We start from the raw sequence: 21,006 nt of genomic DNA on the forward strand, positions 1-21,006 counted from the left end.
AACTATCATGAAAACAAGTGGACTCAGCATACTGCCTTGTCTCAATCCCACCGTCATCTCAACTCTCAGAAATCCCATGTATTGTTACCACCTTACCTCTTGCCCTCAATACAATTCCTTTATCATTTTCAGTTGAAGTCTTCTTCCATCTACATCAATACTCCAAATACCAGCTCCTGCAGAACCAAATCATATGCTTTCTCAAGCTCAATAAATGTTATGTAGCAGTTACACCTACATTTATCATTCTTTCAAACATTTGTTGCATTGCAAATATTGTGTCTATAGTATGCCTTCCCCTCCTGAAGCCACATTGCTCCTTTCCTATATTTTCCTCAGTCTTGCCTCCAAAATTCTGTCAAGGATTTTGAAAGGTTGACTTAACAGGGTGATGACCCAATCGGTGTTTTGATCATTTGCCTTACCCTTACCCTTCCAGAGAGGCATAATTAATCCATTCTCCACTCCTCTGGTGGTATCCTTGCTTGATTCCAGCTAACACACAGTAATCTGTGAAGCCACTTTATGCCAGTATCTCCAACTGCCTTGATTATATCAACAGTCCCACACCATTATTATTGGTCTTCTTCAAACTGCCTTAAATTTGTCAATATTATTCAGGTGCCTAGCACAGAACATAGTGTTCCAAATGGCATCACTACAGCTATACAAAAAAGGGTCTATCACTTCCCCGTTCCATGAAGTGATGCTTCTATATATGCAGTATAGAATCATATTGACGGTCTAATATGGGAATGAAAGTGACCAGTCATTTCAAGAGAGTAAAGTTTAACCTGTAGCATAAATGTAGGATAAAACAGAACATTTCCCTTGGGGAAAACTAGCTATTTATACTAATACAAAAATAATTTCTTTTTAAATTAACTGTATTGTATTACATTTTCAAGAATTGGTCTTTCATTATGCCCATACAAATGAGTATTTGTGCCCACATATCAGTTAATTGGGCAGCTGACATCCCAATTTGCATGCCCAAATACCTGTATGGAACTGCAATGTGGGGATTACATGCACAAAATATAAATAGGTAAATTTTAGAGTACAGGTTGATGCTGGCCGAAATGTGATTCTTTATGTCCACATATTGGTCCTTCCATTATGGTGACCATAATGACTGAAAGCCAGGCATTCAGTTAAGATACTGATCTATTGAATTCCTTTGCTCCATATCCTGCTAGGAATAAAGTAATAATTTCAATTGGTTTCCAAGCATTTTTGCTGCATCTTGGAAGAGGGCCCTGCAAAAATTTGAATTGGAAAAACTAAATCATAAGCAAAGAACATAGATCCATTAAGTATGTCTCTTTGGACAATGGAAAAGAACACCTGCATGCTTTTTATAATTGAAGCTTGTTGCCTATAACCTTTTCTGAGACTCCATTGAATAGATCAGAAAATGATTTCATAAGCTATAAATGCTGTTTTTAAATTTTAGAGATTAAAAAGTGAATGAACAGCATTATTAGTATTCTTTCAATGCTCTGACTCAATATCCAATTTTCCACAGAGTTTTGAAATTGAAATCTTTTAGAGTGTGATATGTGACTGGAAAGGTGTTAGCAATGAGCTGTAACACAACTTTTGGTGTGTCAAAGGGTGTACCAGGCCTCCTGTGCCCTCTGCTGGAGGCATTGCCACCCTGACACCTCTGACCTAGAAAAGCCACTTAGGCTCGGGTACTAACAAGACTTCATGTTCCGATGGCTAGAAGCGCCAGGACTAGGCAGCAGTAGCCAATCAGGAACCACTAGGCAAGACTGCCTGCTTCTTCTGAGGGGGAGTGCTGGGTGTAGCTGGGACAGGAGAGGAGTTCCTAAGTCCTAGCCCAGAGTCCTGGGCCAGGGTCTGTCAGAGTATACCTTCAATTAAACAGTGTGACAAACCATGTGAAGTTTAAGAGCTCAGGTAGTGAAATTTTTAGTTTTACTTTACTTAACTATGCAATGACTACCAAAAAAAAGCTTGCTGCAGGAGACTCTCTGCTCCAGGCAAGCTTTGCAGAGTGAGTGTTGCATAACTAGCTGTTACATAGGCTCAAATCTAAATGTATATAATAGAGAAAATAGTAATAGGTGACAAGCAAACAACTTATTTCCATGCCCTCTTTCAGCTAGAATCTTGAAATTTGGTAAAATCATTAATTCTGGGCTGTTGAATAAAGAAATCCAACCAAAAAGCCAGTATTTGAAATTTGACGTTTCTAGTAAAAATCACTAAAACGTTATTGGTCATTTTTGTTGGATTTCAACAATGCAAGTGCCCTTACATAGTTATTATGTTCATAAAAATTACATTAACGCTTATTAGGAGTGGTCATATTGGGTGTGAGGCTCTAGTCTGGAGAAAGGAAGGTCATCTGAGGTCATTAGTGCAAGATGAGATTTGACCTGTTTAATCAGATTTTTAGCCCCAAAATTTCCACAGATCTATTTATTGGGTAATTACAAACATTACAGTCATTTCCATGATGAAAGCTACTGTTTAAGGACCCGATCCCGTGAGAGGAACAGTTCAGGAAGACCTCTGAGTCCAAACAGATCCCTGCTGATATCAGTGTGGCTCTAAATAGACACAGGAGTCTGCCTGCACATTGTAACTTGCAGGGTATGTTTTAAGATTACATATTTGTTCATGGGCACTTTCATGTTGCACTAGGGAATGTTCAATCATGGGCTGAAAGTAGAATGGTAGATGTGAAACGTTAGAGGTCTGTGAACTCATTCCACTCAGAACCAACATAGCATTACCACAGCTTTTAAAAAGACACGGTCAATAACATTCCCTTGTGATATTAATACAATCTGCCAGTCTTACATAGTATCAGTGTTGCCAATTCTCACAATTCTATCATTAGTCTTGCGATATTGGCCCAGCTCCTGGAGTTATGCGATCTCAATCTATTTTTTTTTAATGTAAGTTTCTAGCCCACATGGATATGGAGAAAAATTTGACAAGATGAACTTTAAAAGCTCAAAAAGCTGAAGGCAAACAAAGAACTTAAATCTTACTATTTTAAAAAAATCTCATAACTTAAAGCAATCTCATGAGTTTTAAGGGCAAGATTCATCATTTTTTTTAACCTTTAGTGTGGCAATACCGCAGTGTTTTAAAGTAGGGGGAAATTACTTCATTCTTTCAAAAAGTGGGGGCATTTGAAAATACAGTGCCTTCCACATTGTGTAGTCAAAGTGAGTGCCAAGTACCTCTCTGACCAAAACATAACCCTTTCATTCCTGTTCTCTGTTACAGCCTCTATGTGCTTGTACAGTAGCAGGCACATAGAGCAGCACCAAAAGTATGTTTTGCCATAGGTATAAGGTATATAGTGCAGCATTTAAATAACTAATAAATTAAGGAGCATACTCTACCCTTGTTCCTCATATGGAACTTCCACTGATGATCGTAAGAATTTCGTGCAAAGTTCAAAGGGAAAATATCCCTCCCAAAAGGAGAAACTTATTTTTAATAAATAAACTTTGTAAGCACATACTGTATTACTTTGATTTAGCATGTGTACCATTACAGTTATACAGTAAAAGCTAAGGTTTTTAAAAAGATTACAAATTACAGGTATACTTTCTACTCATCCCAAGGATATTTCCCCTGGAACGGATATATAATCCTACTCTGATAAGAGGAAAGTGGGGTACTGTACTTTCACAAAGAAGGTGCCACAGACTGAGGATTTCTTTCACATGTTTTTTAAGGATTTACTTATTTTTTTTTGTCTCCAGGTAAGACCTTGATATTTGTGCTTGAACAAAAGTTTAGGTCTCTTAAGTTACTGCCCTGTGCTGATTTAAGAACTGACATTTCATTTTTCTCACACTCATAGCACAGTATTGGCACACAATGCCACAAAAAAGCAATTTATAAAATCAATCTAAACCCAGTAGTTTATTCAGTTTAACAAGATTTAATCCCAAATTCAGAATGTTTGGAAGGGAGAGGAAGAAAAAAGATGTGATTGAAAACTATAAGAAAAAACCCTCCCTAATGGAGGTTACAGGCATTATTGCAAGGGACCAGCTCACTGGAAGTAAAACTCACAGAAAGGAAGGATGACTTAAAGCTATGGTATGTACACATTGTAGTTAAACTAAAACAACAAACAAACAACCTCCCCAAAAAAACACAGCTTGCACCATTTTCTTAAGAAATGGAAGTCAGCTAAAACTGGAGGGCCAACCAGCTTTTAGTTAATGTTATTGTAAATCCAGAACAACTCTGCTTGCTTCTGGTGTAAAGGAAAGCAGAATTTGGCCCATTGAATTCTGATTAGGCAAAAAGACAAAGACACATGAAAAGACTTCTGTAACTTTGCCAATCTGGTCCAAAAACCTAACATAGTAATGAACTGCAAATGGAAAGGGATTTTGTCATTTTCCCGAGACCACCTTGTGAATTTCATGCATAAACTGAATGCATATTGAAAGAATATGCCACTTAAAACATATTGTACACCTTAAACCTTAAGTGGTATATGTTAGGCCTGGTCTAAACTACAGAGTTAGGTTGGCATAAGCCTTACTCTGTAAGCATCTACACTACAATGTTGCTCCTGCTGATGTAAGTTGCCCATTACCCTGACTTAATAACTCCGGGTACATCTACACTACAGGGGGGAGTCGATTTAAGATACGCAAATTCAGCTACGTGAATAGCGTAGCTGAATTCGACGTATCGCAGCCGACTTACCCCGCTGTGAGGACGGCGGCAAAATCGACTTCTGCGGCTTTCTGTCGGCGGCGTTTACTCCCACCTCTGCTGGTGGAGTAAGAGCGCCGATTTGGGGATCGATTGTCGCGTCCCGATGGGACGCGATAAATCGATCCCCGAGAGGTCGATTTCTACCCGCCGATTCAGGAGGGTAGTGTAGACCTAGCCTCCACCTCCGCAAAAGGCGTAGCACTTAGTTCTATGTAGTTAGATCGACACAGTGTCAGTGTAGACACTGCATTACCTATGTCAGTCCCTGGCGGCTGACAGCCTGAGGACCGCTGTCCTGTCAGCCCCGTGTTGTGGGACTCGTGTGGTCAGTGCCCTCCAATGCTCCATACTGACAGTTAAACTATGCTCCTGGTGAGGATGCGCACCGCTGACAGAAGGAGCATAGTGTGGACATGCAAAACCAATGTAATTACTGTGGTTGTATGTCAGCGTAACTTAAGTCAACTTGTAGTTTTGACTTGCCCTTGCTATTTATAAGGCAGAACTGATGCAAGTATTAAATATACCATTTATGACATTCTTGGTTTTAGTTTTGCTATAATGAAGGGAAATGGCTTCTTGCATACTTGACAATGGCTAATTTCTCACCTGAAGAACAAAATACCCCTAATATAAAGGAATATTGTAACAAATCCAAGAATGCTCAGCATTCTCACTGTTTGAGGGGCTTGATTTTTTGACACCACTTTAAGTAGTATCGCTCAGTTGTCAGTGGTGCTGGGGTGGGGATGAGTTTTATTTTTTAAATATGTATTTTTAAACCATTAAAACTCTCATAGAGGTAAGGTGCTTTAGAACAAATCAGCAAGTGCCTTGATCTGATCTTTCTGTGTGTCATGGTATAAAGTTGAAGGGAATTAGGTCATGTGTAGTTCTTTTCCACTTGCCAAACTGCTAATGAAAATATACCATAGGAGTAAAGGTATTGCTATATGTGATCAACCAATGGCCTGTCTAGTCCAAGATCCTACCTCTGCCAGTAGCAAGTATTAGATGCTACAAGAATAGTACACTCTCCATTATAGGCAGTTATTCAATATCATACCCACACAGGAAATTTCTTCATATTCCTGCAATCAAAGATTTGTTTATCAGTGAATCTGACATTCATATTTGTTATATCTCAGACTGAGAAATTCCATTTCTATTACTACCAAATTGTGCATATTCCTCTCTGATATGCTTTTCCTGGACTTTACCCTTTACTAACCAAGTTACTCATGTATACTAAAAAGCTGTGGTTATAAGGTAGAATCAGGTGAATCTGCTAAGCCTGTTCTCTGTGGAAAATAAAAAGGTGAATAGGATCTGCCCCAGACATTTCTTCTACTCAAAAACATTCTCACACTTTTCTTGACTTGGTTAATCACTACATTTAAGAGGCGAGCTCCCCGAAGAGTTAAGGTACATTGGTACTGGAGAACCTTAAACTAATGTTTCCCAAGCTTGTATCTCTTCTGAGGAGAGTGATTGTACGAGAACTTCCACTTCTAGTGCTGTCAGTCCAGCACATTTCCACTGATGAACATTACATTTACTTAAAAACCCTAGCTTTTGGAGCTTGATGATTAACCTGGTAAACTCCTTCTGCATCAGTTGAAATGACTGGATTTAAATCAGTCAGGTACTGCGATACAGGATGGTAAGAATACCTGCTTGTTTCCAATCTGATAACTGTCACCAGCATTTACTCAAGAGCTGTCAAGGAAGGTAGAAGAAATAAGAGGGAGCAGGGATGAATATGAACATTTCAGGGGAGGGTACCAAAGACATATTTGGTGTAATTTCCTTGGTTCAGTGAATGGGAGCTGGAAGATTTGTGGGAGCTATAATCACACTGAAATGCCATTGGAAGAGCTATTGATAGGGTTAGTCTCGGTAAAGAGCAGGCGAGAATTTGAGATCCAGTGCTGTGGCAGATTTGGGCATCTCTCTAGGGATAGGTATTGACAGGATTACCAAGTCCAGTTATCTCTTCAGGTCCATTGATTTCCATTCTTTCTTCAGCAGCAATGCCAGGTATAAACAGTTTCAAAATTCTTAGTTCATAAAATATTCAGGTAAATGTTAGTGTAAGTGGATGTTTTTTATGTTCCATAGAGACATCTGGGGATGATAGGATTTGTTTCAAGTCCATGGCTACAAGAAAATCTTGTAAAATATCTACCCTGCAAGCTTGGTTTCTTTGTCAAAGAAAAAGTGAAAAGTCATGAAAATATATCCAGAAAACTGGACTAGGTCCAGGTTTCTTAGCAAAAGAAGAAATAGATGGAAGCCAGCTCTCTAGAGATTTGAGACAACATTTAAGTGTTACAGTAGCAATTAACTCTAATCAAGGACTAGGGCTCCATTTTGCTAGGCTCTGTATAGGCAAATAACAAAACCAGTCTTTGCCCCAGAGAACTCACAATCTACAAGACAGTCAGGATGCAACAGGTGGATGAAATTGACAAATGAGCGAGGGTGGGCTCTAAGAGTGAGATAACAATAAAATGTTTTTTTCAGAAAAGTAGAAGTCATAGCTCACTACTTGCCTGACCAGTGCCACACATAGGGAACTGTAGGCACCACAGAAACAATAGGTTCCAGAAGATCACTGGTTCCCAGGGCTGGCTCCAGGCACCAGCTTGGCAAGCAGGTGCTTGGGGTGGCCTCTCGGGAGAGGGGTGGCACTTCCACCTATGCGGCGGCAATTCGGCGGAGGGTCCCTCACTCCAGCTCGGAGCAAAGGACCATCCGCCGAATTGCTGCCGCAGACCGCAATCGCGGCTTTTTTTTGGGGGGGGGGGGGGGGGGGGGGGGGGGGGGGTGCTTGGGGCGGCAAAAACCCTGGAGCCGGCCCTGCTGGTTCCATGTCACAGGCTGTTTTGTACCATTCAAGTTCATATAGAAAACTGTGTTAACAGTTTTAGCCTTTTCATCTTTTGTTCCTTAATAACAATCTAAGATTAGGACTTTCCTCAAAAATCTTCTCTTCTCCATTTAAAGTAGCATTTGCCATTTCGGTATGACAGGTATAAGACTCAAACTTCAGCTCTTTATCTGCATTTAGAGAATCAAAGTGAAATTTGTCTTAGCCAACTTTTCTTAGGGAACACTAGTGAAAATTTCTATGCAGCTAAAACCTTAGACAGAATTGGAGATGGCAAAGAAGTGATTGTCAAAAGGCCTTCTACAAAAACTAGTGCATGTACACTGCTTCTCTCCAGTGCATTCAACTATGGCAACTCAAGCCCCCAAGGAGCCAGTTTCCTGAATCTGAGCTTTTCATGTTGCAAATGGAGCTCAGTAAAAGATACGAACGCCCCAGTAGTCTCTGTTGAAAACTCTCTATAAACTTTTCCTTAAACTGTCATTCTAACAAAATAGCAAAGATTATTTTTGTTTAATTTAATGTTAATCCCCCCCCAAACTTTCTCACTGTCTGCATGTTCCTATTCCTAAGTGTCTTCAGCTTACCGATCTCAGGACTCTCTACATTCTAGTAACTTGCAGTGACTCCAGCATGGCTTTTTCACTTTAACAACAGGTTTTACCTAATGGTTTGTTCCGTGCAGAGCTATTCTAAACACTTCTTCAGTCCTTAGGCTTTCAGTTCCATTTTTGTGATTGCAGGCAAAATTGGGTATCTGGATGTTTATTATGACCTTTCAGGACTTGTGGATGGGGACATATTCTGCAACTGATTGGACCTTACAGGAAGCTTCTACAATATATTATAATATGTAAATGAAGATCTCAGAAGAAAGATGTTGGTGTCCTGTGTTGTCTTATAACAAGCACCTCCATTAACTCGATATTTGCAATAAGAAAATAACAGAAGGAAAAAAAAGTTCACCAGTAATAAAGGACAACATTGTGTTTTAATTTTCAGCTCTTAAATCACCCAGTAAAACTTTAACTATTGAAAGTGCAAGAATTACAGAATTGGGTTTACAGGCATTAATCTTATCCAGTTGAAAATATCTGGGCTGAAGGATAGGGAGTCAGATATTCTGCCTTTTGGCCCTGTCTACGTTAAGAGAAATCTGCTTTGGTGTAATGATATCGGTGCAAATTTCTACAATGTAGACAGATCTTCTATCTTCCACAAACATTTTACGTTAAAGCCATGTGAGCTATATCTGTGAATCTAAATAAAAAGCTTTTATAGTGTTTGTGCATTAAAGAGAATTGATGGAATCTGAACCATTCCGCTGAGCAATTCCACTAGTAGCATTATTGTAGTTCTACAAAACTGTTCTCAGTAGTAACAGAATGCATAATTTACCTGTTTTCATCTCGCAAACCACGAAGTCTAAATATCTTTATAGAGAGATATTCTAAGTTGTCATTTTTATACAGACCACCTTTTCAGATTGTCTGACTGTAACATAGGCAACACTAGGTGAGACTTTGTACTGTACCTCTCAGCGGTTCAGCTCAGAATTCACAGCTCTGTTGTAGTGGGGGTGTTGAGGAGAGGCTAAAGAGGTTTAAAGCCACCTTTTTTACCTTCAGAGTTCTTGGCTGCTCTGAGGGCTGGAGAGTTCCCTCTGTAATTTAGAGAGCCCTGAGAGTCTAACAGCAGCCTTCCTGAGTTGCTCTGAGTCTCCTCAGCCCTATGTGCTGCAGCCTCACCCCTGATATGCCCATGCCACCCCCAGTGATGCCCCTCTATGCCCCTCTATTGGAGCACCGAATCAGTTGACTAAGGAGAAAGTGACTGATTACGTGATTTGGCTGACAGCATGGGCTCTGGGTAGAAGAGGCAGGAAATAAAAAACAGGTCCTATTGCTAACTTTGAGTGGGACTAGGGAGTTTCTCCACTGGGAGACCTGAAGAGGGAAACTGGGTGAAATCCTGGCCTTAATGAAGTTAATGGATTTTAAACACTGATTTTAAGTTTGTCAGGATTTTACCCTGGGTGCTGTTTGGTCTCTCCTGGTAAAGGCCTGGGGAAAGAACCTGAAAGGAGCTGTGATCAGAAGCCAGTGAGGGGGCCCAGAGAGAGACTGGAACTATTCACAGTCCTTAAGAGGAGGGCTGTGGAGAATTCCTGAAGACAAGGGACTGAAAGGACAACACAGCCATGAAGCAGGGACTGTGTTTTGGCCCCTGACACAAGAGAAAGCAACACCCCTGCAGTGAGGGGGAAAGTACTATGAAACTTTAGGGAAGGGCTGAAAGGACTCTGAAGCTGTGCCAGAGGGGCAAAACGACATGGAGACAGAACTGGTTAAAAAACAAAATCCTAGTTTTTGCAAAACTAGTTCTTGTTTGAAATTAACCCTTTAAAAAAATCACAAATGTTGCAGGAATTTTTATTGAAAACATCAGAATGGTGATAGAAATTGTATTTACTAAAAACCTGGTGTTTGGTAATTGAAAAGTTTGATAAGTGTTTTAATAATGTTTTTGATAAATAATTGGAAAAATATTGAAAAGATGCACAATCTCCCCACTCCCCCCATAAAAACTGAACAAATTTTGTTTTTGAAAGAAGGCCGTTCTCTGACTAAAAATAACTTCAACCAACTCTGGTTGATTAGCCTTGATACAGGGCGAACAGCTGAATATATTTTGTTTAATAACAATAAATGAAACCCCATAGGGAAGACTTTTGTATTAAACATCAGCATAATGTAGAAGACTTTACTGATTTTGCTAAGATGGGGCCCTGAAGTAAAACTGATACACAAATGGTGGGTGCAGATGGAGAAAATATCGCAACCAACTGACAGGGCCAGGAGGGAGGAGAAGCCTTAATACAGTGTCTGAAACATCTCTTCAATAGCAAAAACCCAACAAAATACTTGTTTAAAAAGTTATATTGACTGAGGGCTATTGGGAGGTTGTGTGTATGAGGCTGGGCTGTTATCCCATATGTAACTGGCTCTACCTAGCTACAGCAGTTTGCTATTCTGAGAAAAAGAAAAAAAACCAAAAAAAATAGTCCTTTTTTTTTTAAACTAGCAGACACATATCTTGAAATATAATTGGCTTTTATACTAAGATCCTTATTTTCGTCCTTTAAATCTTCAGAGGTTTTCTGGCTTCTACTGAGCAGAATTTCACATCAATTGGCAGATCCTGGTAATGATAGCAAAATACTAAGACACAGATCTTCAAAGGTAATTGGGCACCGAACTTCCATTGATTTCAGTAGGAACCAGCTTCTCAATATCTTTGAGGCTCTGGGCCTGCATGTCTTCTCTCAATGACCTGGGTTCTGCTCGATAAGCAATTGCTGCTTATTGTTAACAACTTGCTGTAGTGATTCCACAATATCATCACATCTCCAGACACTTCTCTAACAAGGAAAGTGAAAGAGACATATTTGTGGATTTTTTTAAAACCAGTTTTGTAGATTTAAGAGCAAGGATACTGGGCTGGATCCTCGACTCCATTTAATCGATTTTGCATGGCTCCTGCAGCACTAATCAGACTTAAAGCCATCTTAAGTGACTCTCTGAAGATTCCCCTGGCATTGGAGGGGTAGGGGAAATATTTGGGTTGCAGCTTCTACATCATCTCCCTCCTGAACCCAATGTAGGGGGCATGATAAAAAAAATGAAGCATGGTTAAAGTGCTTTCTTGCCATGTTGATCCTTGGTGGCCAGAATGGCTCCCTGCAACTGCAAGCAGTCAGTGGACAGAGCAATCCTGGTCTTATATACTTTTTTTGAGTCTGGGAAAACATAAAACACGCCCAAGACAAGGACACCTTAAAAGAGGTTTGGAAACCAATTTTGCACCCTCCTCCTCTGCTATTGCCATCCACCTACCTCAACAGGTGGCAAACTTTATGGGACAGGAGGTGACTGGAACAGCTCCTAGAGAAGTGGGGAGGAGAGCACACACTGGGGGAATGCAAGGGTGGCCCCTATTACTCCGTCCATTGGCCAGCTGGAGTAGGAGGGGAGCTGACTGATCCCTTGTTGGGGCCAACAAGCTGACTGATCCCTTGTTGGTGGATTTTTTGCCTTCCTCGCAGCAGTCGGGAGGCACAGTTAAGTTAAACAGGACTAGGATTTAGTAATCAGTGGTAGTACTTGGTAGGGATGTTGGTTTGTCGTAACTTGCAGCCAATTTCCAGTGTGGTTAAAAGGCAGGGATTGTTCTCAGAAGTAAAAGACCTGGGATTTTGCTGGTGGGCTTTATGCCCAGGGGATAGGGGGAGACCTTCTGGCATGCATGGGCCAAGTTCCTTCCCCCGTCACATTTCAGTACTTTCTGTCCACCTCACAGGGTGTGTGGCTGTGAGTGAAAGGATTCAGATGAGAGAGCTGAATCTAAGGGGTAAGCTGAGGAGAGTCTGAGTTATGGGCTATGCAGTAGGAGCCTTGTAACGCTGCACTGGAACCACCTAAAATGCCTGGTATGCAAGAGTCTGGTTGACAGGACAGGACCTCCTTTGGTTAAGTTTAATAAACTTACAGCCTGACATTTAAAATCTGTCCCTCTGTCTGTCTTCATTCGCTGACATGTCCTGAATGATACTCTGGTACATGGCTTATTAACTGTAGAAGTTGGATATGTTGGCTGCTGCCATTGATTTTATTGTTCTCTCATTACACTGACAACAAACTCACACATCCTTTATAGATGACCTGCTTAAGATTTCTTTTTATGGGGTCCGTGAAACTTAATGTGCCTTTTTATTGCAAAATGAAGGGGTGGAAGGTGTTTTCCAAAGAAACAAATTTTTTATTTAATTTTACTTAGAAATAGATGGAATGTCATGAGTAGAGGACTCAGGGATTACTCGATATCTCAGGTGTTGACTGGGTGTTTTCTCATTCCCTAACCAAAGAGCAGGGTGCAGAATCCTTAATAAAGACTATGTTCCCAGGTGTTTATTATTCACTGAAGTTAGATAGGTGTTAACAAAAAATAACAAAACAAAAAAAACCCCAACAAATAACAGTCTGACTAAAAATTCCTTCCAGGCAGAATACATCTCCAGTGAAATAGCCTCGCTCACCTTATTCACAAAGAATCCCAGCCCATACATACTCCACGCACAACAAAACGAATCCACTTGCCTCCCAAATTGCATCGTGCATCTTGTTTCAGATATCAGTGCTAACCTATGATGCTTTAGTCTAAATTGCTCAAATACTGATTTCTGGCTCTGCCATTGTATATCCAACCTCATTAGTTACCTTAACACTTTCTGGGTAGATTAAAAGGAACACCTTATTTAAAAAGTTGGCAGAAGAATGATAAATCTTGATTATGGACAAAAGTTAAGATTAATGCAGTCTATATGCCACATACTGATGTGCCAAAAATATTTTTCAATATTTTTTACCTATGTGCTCATTAAAACAAGGCACAAATTTTTCTAAGGGAAAGAGAAATAAAACTTTACACTTACAAGTCTATTCTGCACCATATAATGAATACAACACCACTGCCAGCAACATTTAGCGCATATGCTTCACTGAAAAGAGAGGATTCCTATTTTGCAGAATTTAACCGATGCAGTCTACTCCTAGTGTCTTTCAGTTACTGAGCTCAAATTAAGCAACAAAGAGTCCTGTGGCACCTTATAGACTAACAAATGCATTTGTTATATATATAAGTCTATAAGGTGCCACAGGACTCTTTGTTGCTTTTTATAGATCCATACTAACAAAGATACCCCTCTGATACTTGAGCTCAAATTAACATTTGACTTGGCGCCATAAATTCAGAATTGAAGATATTGTGATGGGCAGGGCCAGCTCTAGGTCTTTTGCCGCCCCAAGCAAAAAAAATTTTGGCTGCCCCCTGTCCCAGCCCTGGGCTCCTCGCCGCACCCTCCTGCCACCCAAACCCTGGGCTCTCCCCCACCACCCGCACCCCCCTGCCGCCCAAACCCTGGGCTCTCACCCCCCGACCTGCACCCCCCTGCCGTCCCAGCCCTGGGCTCCCCCGTACCCCCCCACCACACACCTCCTGCCACCCCAGCCCTGGGCTCTCCCCCCCCGCCCCCCAACCTGCACCCTCCTTCCGCCGCAGCCCTGGGGCACTGGTAACTCGCTCCCAGGGCAGGTCATTCAGCAGGAATTTTGGATGTGCACAGAACACAGACAGGATTGGTTCCCATATGGTTACAGAACTGCAGTAAAGTGAAACAATTTTCAGCTTGTGTGATTGGAGGATATCTGGATGCATATTATAAGACTGTCCTCCATAAATGAGGAAAAGTTGAGATGCCTTTATTATTCTTTTGTTCCACTCTTTCTTTCTATGGGGAATTTGCAAATGTGATAGATATCATTGTCTTCCTTTTAAACAAACAAACAAACAAACAAACAAACAAACAAAAAAGGCAATGGCTGTTGAAAATAGCAATTCCAGTCCTAATAACCACTGGGAAGCATTTCTTGCTCAATTTTATCCTACTTTTTCTACAGCAGGTTACAGTGGATCTGTATATTTGATTTGGGAGAAATGAAGTAACTGAGCTTGAGCACTCCTGAATTTTGAGGTGTTCAAATCTGGAAGGCAGGTGGGGGGGCACGGGGAGGGGACTGTGGCTCCACAGGGGAGCACGGCAGCATGTATGCAGCAGTGTGTCTGGCACTGCGTGAAGCCAGACACGCTGGTCTGAGTGGCACGGTAAGGGGGCTGGGAGGTTGCAGAAGGGGTATGAGGTTCGGGGGGGGGGGCAGTCAAGGGACAGGGAGAAGTGGGGGTTGGATGGGTCAGAGGTTCGGGGGGCAGTCAGGGGACAGGCAGTGGTTGGATAGGCATGCGAGTCCAAGGGGTTTGTCAGGGGACAGGTAGGGGGTGGGGTCTTAGGGGGGAACTTGGGAGGGGTCTCAGGAGGCGGCAATCAGGGGACAAGGACCAGTGGGGCTTAGATAGGGGGTGGGGTCCTGGGGGGCAGTTGGGGCAGGGGTCCCGGGAGGGGGTGATCGGGGGGGTTGGGGTTTCTGTGGGGGGCAGTCGGAGGGAGTGGATGGTGGCAGGGTGGGGCTACCCTCCCTCCCCATGGAGTGTCCTATTTTTTTGAATGTTAAAATATGGTATCCCTACCCTTCGCAATGCAGCTCTCCATTCACAGCAGGCATGAGGTCTCAGCTTCCTCACTCCCTCCCCCTCTTTCCTGTTGGTAGTGGCCAAGGGAATGCTGGGAAATGTAGTTCTTTCCCTGCTCCAGGGCTGGCTCCATAGGCAGGGAGCTAACCAAGGAACTACAGCTCCCAGGGCCCCCTGTTGGTTCTCAGCTCCCATGCTGGATCCCTGCCACCCCTGCAAATGGGCTGCCCCAAGCATGTGCTTGCTTTGCTGGTGCCTAGAGCTGCCCCTGGTGATGGGCAAATATTGTAGCTATCTCTAACGAGGGGAACAAAGATGACCCTGGGAAATTATAGACCAGTCAGCCTAACTTTGACACCTGGAAACATACTTGAACAAATTATTAAACAATAAATTTGTAACTACCTAGAGCATAATAGGATTATAAGAAATAGCCATTCTGGGTTAGTCAAGAACAAATCATGCCAAACCCACCTAATTTTCTTCTTTTGACAGTGTTACTGGCCTGGTGGATGTGAGTGAAGCAGCAGACATAATATATCTTGATTTTAGTAAGGCCTTAAAAACAGTCCCACATAACATTCTCATAAGCAAACTAGGGAAATGTCATCTAGATTAAACTACTATAAAATGGGTGCACAATTGGTTGAAAGATGATATTCAAAGAGCAGTTATCAAGCTATCAAACTTGAAGGGTGTATCTGCCGAGGTCAGTCCTGAGTCTAGTACTAGTCAATATTTTTGTTAATGACTTAGATAATGCTGTGGAGAGTATGCTTATAAAATTTGCAGATGACACCAGGCTGGGGGGGGGGGTTGCAAGCACTGTGGAGGACAGTATTAGAATTCAAAATGACCTTGACAAATTAGAGAACTCGTCTGAAATTAATACAAGATGAAATTCAGTAATGCCAGGTACAAAGCATTACACTTTGGAAGGAAAAAACCATTCAAATGCATAACTACAAAATAGGGAATAAGTGGATAGGAAGTAGTGGTGCTGAAAAGGATCTGCAGGTTATAGTTTAGTATAGTACAATTTGAATATGAGTCAACAGTGTGATGTAGTTGTGAAAAAGGCTAATATTCTGGGGTGTATCAATAGGAATGTCATGTGAGACAAAGGAGGTAATTGCTGTACTCAGCACTGGTGAAGCCTCAGCTGGAGTACTGTGTTCAATTTTGAGCGCCACACTTTAGAAAAGATGTGGATAAATTGACAGAGTCCAGAGGAAAGCAATAAAAAAAAAGATAAAAGGTTTAGAAAACCTGACCTATGAGGAAAGGTTAAAAATAAATTGGGCATGTTTAGTTTTGAGAAAAGAAGAGTGAGGAGAGAACCTGATAGTCTTCAAATATGTTAAGGGCTGTTATAAAGAAGACAGTGATCAATTATTCTCCATGTCCACTGAAAGTAGGGCAAGAAGTAATGGGCTTAAAAGATTTAGGTTAGATATTAGGAAAAACTTTCTAATCATAAGTTCTGGAATAGGCTTCCAAAGGAGGTTGTGGAATTCTCATCATTGGAGACTTTTAAGAACAGGTCAGACAAACCTTGTCAGGGATGGCCTAAGTGCAAGGGGCTGAACTTGATGACTTCTCAAAGTCCCTTCCAGCCCTACATTTCTATGATTCTATGGCAGGAGATCTTTTCTTGAGCTTCAGGTAAGATACTAGCTACAACCTTAAAAATATCTACTCCTATCATACAGGAGAATGTATGCCACTTTTACAAAAGTTGATGGGCGGGCCAGTGAGGATGAACACAGGAATTATCATTTTTTTGCCAGGTGTCTACAATGTTATTGAACCTTGAAGTACCTTCTAAAAGCAACTTGTCCTGGCAGCAGTGAACTATGGGTGTTTTGCGTCCGTGTGAGAGAGAGGGAGGATAGCCACAGCCTTTCCAGGCTGTCACTGACCATCTCCCATTTTGATGTTCAGATCGAAAGAGCATCCTACCGTTTCCTTGGCCTGCCAGGCACACCAGCAGAGAATGGATTGAAGAGGATAACCTCTGCCTGCTGCTGTTCTTTTATAGGCAAGCCCTTTTTGGCCTGCCAATACCAGAACTTGGGAGAAGTACTGGGAATTAATTCCATAACCAAGGAGTGCTGCCATTGGCCAGCAGTCACAGTGCCCTCCAAGGGGGGGCACCAAACCCCCCAAAATGGGCTGTGAAGGGCCAGTCCTCCTTTACTGTTGTCAAATATCCATTGTCAATTTATAGCACCGTCTGGGAAATCTCAAGTCTGATATTTCAAATGTATAGTAAGAAGTATACAAGAAATATTTTAGAAGTAAAAGAGAAAATACATTTGTCTAGGAAAAAGCCTTTAACTGCACTACAGATGCTAGGATAGCTATCAATGTATTTTTGTTTTAATGTAAAGCATTATTTGTATACCCACAACAAAACATGGACCTGTAGAAGTTTTCAAGCAATCTTCTAACAGCTTCATACGAGTCTTCTGGAGCTCAGGACTGTCCCACTCTTCTGTTTCTACTCCCCAGTATAAGTCTATGACCTGGAAATCAATGTATAACACACAGTTAGTTTTATCCATTAGTTTAAGCTTCTCCTACATAACAAGATGAACAAGATCGCAATTAAGACATTTGTTTTTTATCTTTAAGAGTTAATGTGGGCCAGCGGGTAGAGCAGTGGGCGGAACTGGGTGCTATTCCCAGTCCTGACATGGACCAGCTCTGTGATGTAGGCAAGGCAACTTACCTCTCTGTTTCCCCTCCCACTGTCTTCTCTATTTAGACTGTAAACTCTTTGGGGCAGGGACTGCCTCTTACTATATGTTTGTACAGCACCTAGCACATTGGTGCCCTGATCTCAGATGGGGATTCTAGTTGATATTGTAATGCAAATAATAAATGAATAATAGTAATTATAAGACTCTGGTCAAAATCCTGGCCCCTATGAAGTCAGAGTCTTGCCATTGACTTCAACACAGCTCAGATTTTACCAAATGACTTTTTGACCCACCAGAGATCAAACTATCCTGTGCTAAAATGAACAAAAAAGACAGGACTGGATTAGATATTGTAATATCACTATTCCTTTGTTTCCTAATGTTTTGTTGCTCTGGAAGCAAAAAATGCATGAATTTATAATAGCAGATGGCTTGCTGTTCAGACTTTCATCTGTTGCTATAGATTCAGTTTTATAATGCTAATAAGATGCAAGCAAATGCTTGGAAGAAGCTGGCTGAGGTTGCTACATTTATTTAAAGAGATTTAGTGATGAAGCGTGGTTTCGCTACATATTTTAACTGTTAACGGATGGAAGTTTCATTATTGCAGGACATTTTATTTAAAGGAACAGAGTCCTTTATCTGTCCAAATGTCTCAGGTATTTTTAAAAATAAATTGATGATATATCTTGCTGCGATTTGCTTATTTATGCTACTATCAGCTTTCAATACAACCAATACTATTATAAAAAAGTCATTACTGCACAATTAAAAAACAGTATTGGGACATACCTTCATTATTTAATTTATGTATTTATTTGTATTGTAATAGCACCTAGATGCCTCAATCAAGATGGAACCATATTGTGCTTGATGCAGACTGAACACAGTAGTAAGAGAGAGTCCCTGCACTGAATACCTTACCATCTAAAATGTATATGGTTGATGCATTAGTCAAGTTAACCCACTTGGAAACAGGCAAATCTTAGGAAGGTTCTGGTAACAATAACTGATGGGTTATAAGACCCAATCCTGCAAACAGTTATGCACATGCTTTACTGCCATGAGTACTCATAGTAAAGTTAAGCACATGTGTAACTGTTTGCAGGATTGGGACCACAGGCATTACATGCTGGAGGTAAGAGACCACATGTGGTGAAACAGCCCAAAGCGTGAAGTACATTATAAAGTGGAACAAAAGAGAATAATGTCAGAAAGAATAATTTTATACATTTATACTTTACATAAACTATGTCCCAAACACCTGTTAGAGCAAGAAACTTCTTCTTTGCAGCTCTTGCCATCTCAGCCTTCCTGCATCTCTCTGCTTCATTGATCTTTGTCTCTTTACAAGTGAAAATATTTCTTTTCTCCCTATTTCTTTCACCTTCCCATTATTTCTCTATGGATTTATTATTGAACTCTGTGTTGTTTTCATCAGATGCCTGAATATTAGAATTGCATAAGACAGAAATTAACTAATTCAGTCATATATTCTCAGTTCCATAGATACTTGAATTTTGCAGCCGGATGAACTTATCTCATTCAAGAATTTTCTCAGGCATCAAAGGAAATTTTTACTCTAACTGACCAGTCAGAAGTCAGAGAACTTGAGCTAGGACAGAAGAGAGAACATTGTGTCAAGGGCTGACTTTCTAGCATGCTGTGTGTCTCTCCTCTATGTGTTATGAAAGGTCAGAAGGTATCTTTCTAATAACAAAATCGCCCAGCAAAATTTCAGTAGGATAGAGAAAAACCTAGTATCTTATGTTTAAATGATTTTATTGTTATTGTCTTCTTACTTTATGAATCAAACTTTGTACCCTGTACACATGGTAAATGCATTCTGATTTATTAAAATGTGATTATCTCCAGAAGTGGGACTAAGTAAAAATGTCAGATTTCTCAAAAGACTTCTCCTTGGGTGTTTTCTAAGTCATAACTTCTTTCTTTACTGACAAAAAAGAAAGATGATTGACAAGGAATTTTACATTTTCACATTTTTTTTCTTGTAGGGTGAATATCTGGTGCCACTGACTTTCTATTCTTTTCAGGTTCTTATTCTGTGCTCATCACTGTAGTATTTGAGCACCTTCCACTAATGCACAGAGCAATGGGACTAACGTCTGTCACATTTGTTCTCTCATCCTCTCCCCAGGTGGAAAAGTGTGTGTAGTGGGCAGTGTTTTGTTTTGTAGTGTGTGTGTGTTATTGTTCAGTGTTGTTGTAGCCATGTTGGTCTCAGAACTAGATGGCATCATGGAACGGGCTATCCAAATACCCCGAGAGAATCTGCTTAAATATGGAAAAAAATCTGATCTAACTGCACATATCTAGTTGTCACCTAACACCCCACACTGGAACCCATACAGGGTATCATTAAACAATTATAATCCATATTTGATGGGGACCCCATCCTGAAAGAAATCTTTCTCAACTCTGCCCCCCTTCTGCCTTCAAACAACCACCAACCTTGCCAAGCTCATCATCAGAAGCAAGCCAGGACACACCAACTCAAAGCAGCACCAGACTCCGCCATAACAACTGATGCAAAACTTGTAGACATATTTCTATTGGTACGGTGGTCAATACACCCCTGAACACAGCTATCACAGCATTTGATATCCATCATCCAATGCACTAAATGCCCCAACAACAAGTGTGTGCGTGAAATGAGACAATCGCTAGGCTCTTGAATAAACTCACACAAGAAAGTGATAAAAGACAAAAACACCATATACCCAGTGAGTGAACACTTCTCACAAAGTGATCGCTCTATATCTGACCTCTCAGTCCTCATCCTCAAAGGAAACCTGCATAACACCTTCAAAAGACGAGCCTGGAAGCTTAAATTCATAACTTTGCTAGACACTAAAAATCATGGACTTAATAAAGCCACTGGATTTATGGCTCATTACAACAATCTGTAAGTCACTAACTTCCCCCCTCTCCCCGCTTCTTTGTTCTATGACTCCAGAGATGTTAACTGGGCACTTCACCTTGAAAGGTCTCTTACAGTACGTGTTAACTTCTTATGCTAAATAATCTGTTCCACCTTGTTTTTAGCTGACACACTCTGTAGGCAAGTCTACCCTTAAAACATTGCATGGGTGTAGCTGCACCGATGCAGCTGTGCCATTGTAGTGCTTTCATGAAGACGCTCCAAGCCAACGGGAGAGTGCTCTCTCAAGTCAGTGTAGTTAATTCACCTCCCTGAGAGGTGGCAGCTAGGTTGGCGGGAGAAGCTCTCCTGCTGACATAATGCTGTGTACATGGGGGGTTAGGTAGGTATAAGTACTTCGCTCAAGAGTGTGAAAAATCCACACCCCTGAGTGACGTAGTTATACCAATAGAAGTCTGTAGTTTAGCCCAGACCTGAGTACCTTTTTCAGATCTGAGGAAGTCTGTAAGCTCAAAAGCTTGTCTCTTTCACCAACAGAAGTTGATCCAATAAAATATATTATATACTCACACATTATATGTTTATGTTAGAAAAGGCAAGGTCAAAGAAATGCACCTTGCACTTACACTAGA

General features: G+C 41.0%; 1 protein-coding gene across 1 annotated transcript in view; it reads right to left on the minus strand.

Moving 5' to 3' along the window:
• The window catches only part of NWD2 (NACHT and WD repeat domain containing 2), a 135,311-nt gene that overhangs the window by 46,709 nt on the left and 67,596 nt on the right, over positions 1-21,006 (minus strand). The window contains exon 3 of the mRNA XM_034772686.1: positions 17,179-17,295. Within this exon, the coding sequence (XP_034628577.1) occupies positions 17,179-17,295 (117 nt within the window). The remainder of the gene's footprint in view (positions 1-17,178; positions 17,296-21,006) is intronic.

The sequence above is a fragment of the Trachemys scripta genome, chromosome 5 (assembly GCF_013100865.1).
Source record: "Trachemys scripta elegans isolate TJP31775 chromosome 5, CAS_Tse_1.0, whole genome shotgun sequence".
In the NCBI taxonomy this organism is placed as follows: Eukaryota; Metazoa; Chordata; order Testudines; family Emydidae; genus Trachemys; species Trachemys scripta.